At 37.0% G+C, this 2,699-nt stretch overlaps 1 protein-coding gene across 1 annotated transcript in view; it reads right to left on the bottom strand.

The window, feature by feature from the left end:
* Positions 1-2,070, bottom strand: part of LOC145406370 (uncharacterized) — a 71,534-nt gene extending 69,464 nt beyond the window's left edge. Inside the window, exon 1 of the mRNA XM_080277535.1 lies at positions 2,028-2,070. Within this exon, the coding sequence (XP_080133661.1) occupies positions 2,028-2,067 (40 nt within the window). The 5' untranslated portion in view covers positions 2,068-2,070. The remainder of the gene's footprint in view (positions 1-2,027) is intronic.
* Positions 2,071-2,699: the final 629 nt, after the last annotated feature.

Below are 2,699 nucleotides of genomic sequence, written 5' to 3'. Positions count from 1 at the left end.
CTCTATCAGAAACCAGACCACAGTTTAAAATATTAACAAGCATTTTTACTTTTCTTTTTTATTGATCTTGTGTACACTTCATTCTATTTTTTTTTTTTTGCTCCCTTCTTTATTTTCTTCCGCTGTTACCATTAAACTGTTAACAGGTCCCTCCCTCTGCTCCCTATTTCTTTAATCTTTCCTGTTCGTTCCTATTCCTCGATATTTATCTTCCTTGTTCTTTTTCCCTCTTCTCGTACATCCTTCTTCTCCTCCACCAAAACTTGTCAAACGATGATGGCCAAGCAAACTTTTACCCCATCCACCCAATTCCTCTTCTTCCTCTTCCTCTTCTTGCTCCTCCTTGTCCTCCTCCACCTCCTCCACTTCCTCTTCCTCTTCCTCCTCCTTCTCCTCCTCTTATTATTATTATTATTATTATTATTATTATAGTTTATTTTTCTTCTTTAAAATCTCGCTTTATTTCTTCCTCTTCTTCCTCCTTCGTCCCCACTTTTCTCTTTCCTTATTCTCCGTCCTTTATCTATATTTCCCTCTTTCCCTTTTCTCCTCGTTGACCGGAAGACAGGTGAGCAAAATGTCACCACTCTCTCTGCATCTCTTCTTCTTCTTCTCTTTCCTTCTTTTCCCTGCCCTTTATTTCCCTCTAGTTATCCTTCCGCTTCTCCTTCCGGTTACCTTAGTTCGTACTTCGTTATCTGAACCTATTTTACTTTAACTTTTTCCCCCACAAACCATCACTATCATCACTATAATATATAAGTGCCAAAAGTCTCAGGCTCCTATCAACAGTCCCGACCACTAGAGGGTTCATGGTTACAGTGTTTGCACTCAGGATCCTATGACTAACTCTCTACTAGAAAGAAACCGTCTGGCGTTAGAGTGCCAGAGCTGGTACAACCAAGAAAACGTCAACTGTGCCAGTATTAATTTGACTGAGTTCTGATTAATCGTTGTTGTAACAAAATACTAGACTCATCCCAGCTGTTAGAGGGTTAAGAATAATCATGCATACGGAAATTTACATTCAAGAGTAAAAAAAAAAAAAAAAAATACAGCATCCAGTGTTCTCAAGGAGGTCTAGTGTGAAATTTAAGTATTTGTGACAAGTGATCCTTTAATTTGGACGTGATGTATTAACACACACACACACACACACACACACACACACACACACACACACACACACACACACACACTGAATGCAACATTACTTCAAAATCTCTTTACTCGTTAGCATTATTAATTGACATTTATCTGAGGGAGAAATCTGGGTTAGTAAATGCTATTAGGGCATGTTGCATTCAGCCAATCATCACCAACCTGTCAAGCGCATCTTCGCCCAATTGAAAAAAAAAAAAAAAAAAGTATAGGACTTGATTAATCTGAACAAAATATTTTCTTGTTAGTAAGGTCTAAGGATCATCTTTAAATGTTCCAACTGCAGCGAACTGGTTTACTGTGAAATGAGTACTGTTTCAAAAAAGAACGACTGAAAGTAGAATGAATAACATTAAAGATGGCCTTGCAATTCAAGGTTAAAGTATCATGCATTTTATATTCATTTTTTCCTACCATGGAAAACCAGCACTCTCAAATGGGTTAACTCATGGAGTATCAACCCCATTCCAATTCGAATTAAAGGAAAAAGTCTCTTACTGAAAAAAAATGGCGGTAGTACGGAAAACACTTAAAAGATATCAATGTACTGAGCGGGAGGGTTATGTATTAAACCTTTTACATTCGTTTTCATTTTGACAGATGATTTTAGGAACATATTCTACGTCGTTCCCGAGACTTTCCAATATCTGTTCCTTTTCCACTGGCTTTGCACATTACATTATACAACCTTCAGTGTGCTATTCATATTGGTTTAATTTATATTTAAAAAAAAAAAATGCATCTGTTGCTTAAAAGAGGACACTGAAGCTAATGTGCAGAATAACTGCTAAGGAATTTGTGAATTTTTTAAGGTGATTTAGAGTACAATCCCTGGAAGCAATGTACATCGAGTGCACCTGACTTACCTATCAGAGGCAGGAGTGTGGCGATGAGTACCAACATCATAGGTGCTGATGATCGTGCCATTGTGGTCCTGGACCCTAGTAAACGCCAGTCTGCGGGAGTAAAGTATGAAGTATGAGACGGAGAACAAATATATGACAATAAAATTGAGATCATTTTATATTTATATATATATATATATATATATATATATATATATATATATATATATATATATATATATATATATATATATATATGCTGTATTTTGCCCCTAGAACTTGAAACCGATATCTTAAGTTTCACAGAATTGACTGGGTATATTAATAATTAAGATAGAAAGATCGAGTGGATAGGTATTTGAGAGAGGGGTGTATGAGCTGGGAGCAGGGCAGTGCAATGGCGGGGGACAGGGCGACATGGAGGCGATTTGTTTGCGGCCATCCCTTACGGAATTAAGGCGTCTGGCAATAGATAGATACAAGACAGAAATAATGTTCTCGCGCTAATGTATCGTAATTTTCTTCACGTTCTTTTCATTTTTACTGAGCATAGGATGGAGCTCTTGCAGGGAAAGGATTAATAATGGTCACATCTAACGTCTCCACTTCGATACTCCCCTCCTGAGAATACAATAGTACATAAATAGCAAGAATAAAATAGAAAAGACGTCCTCTTAGTGAAAGGGTTATTAT

This window comes from Coenobita brevimanus, chromosome 70, assembly GCF_032717465.1.
Source record: "Coenobita brevimanus isolate Jiangsu-jjx chromosome 70, ASM3271746v2, whole genome shotgun sequence".
Lineage (NCBI taxonomy): Eukaryota > Metazoa > Arthropoda > Malacostraca > Decapoda > Coenobitidae > Coenobita > Coenobita brevimanus.
Note: the sequence above shows the minus strand (reverse complement) of the source record. Positions and strands in the feature narration are given on the sequence as shown.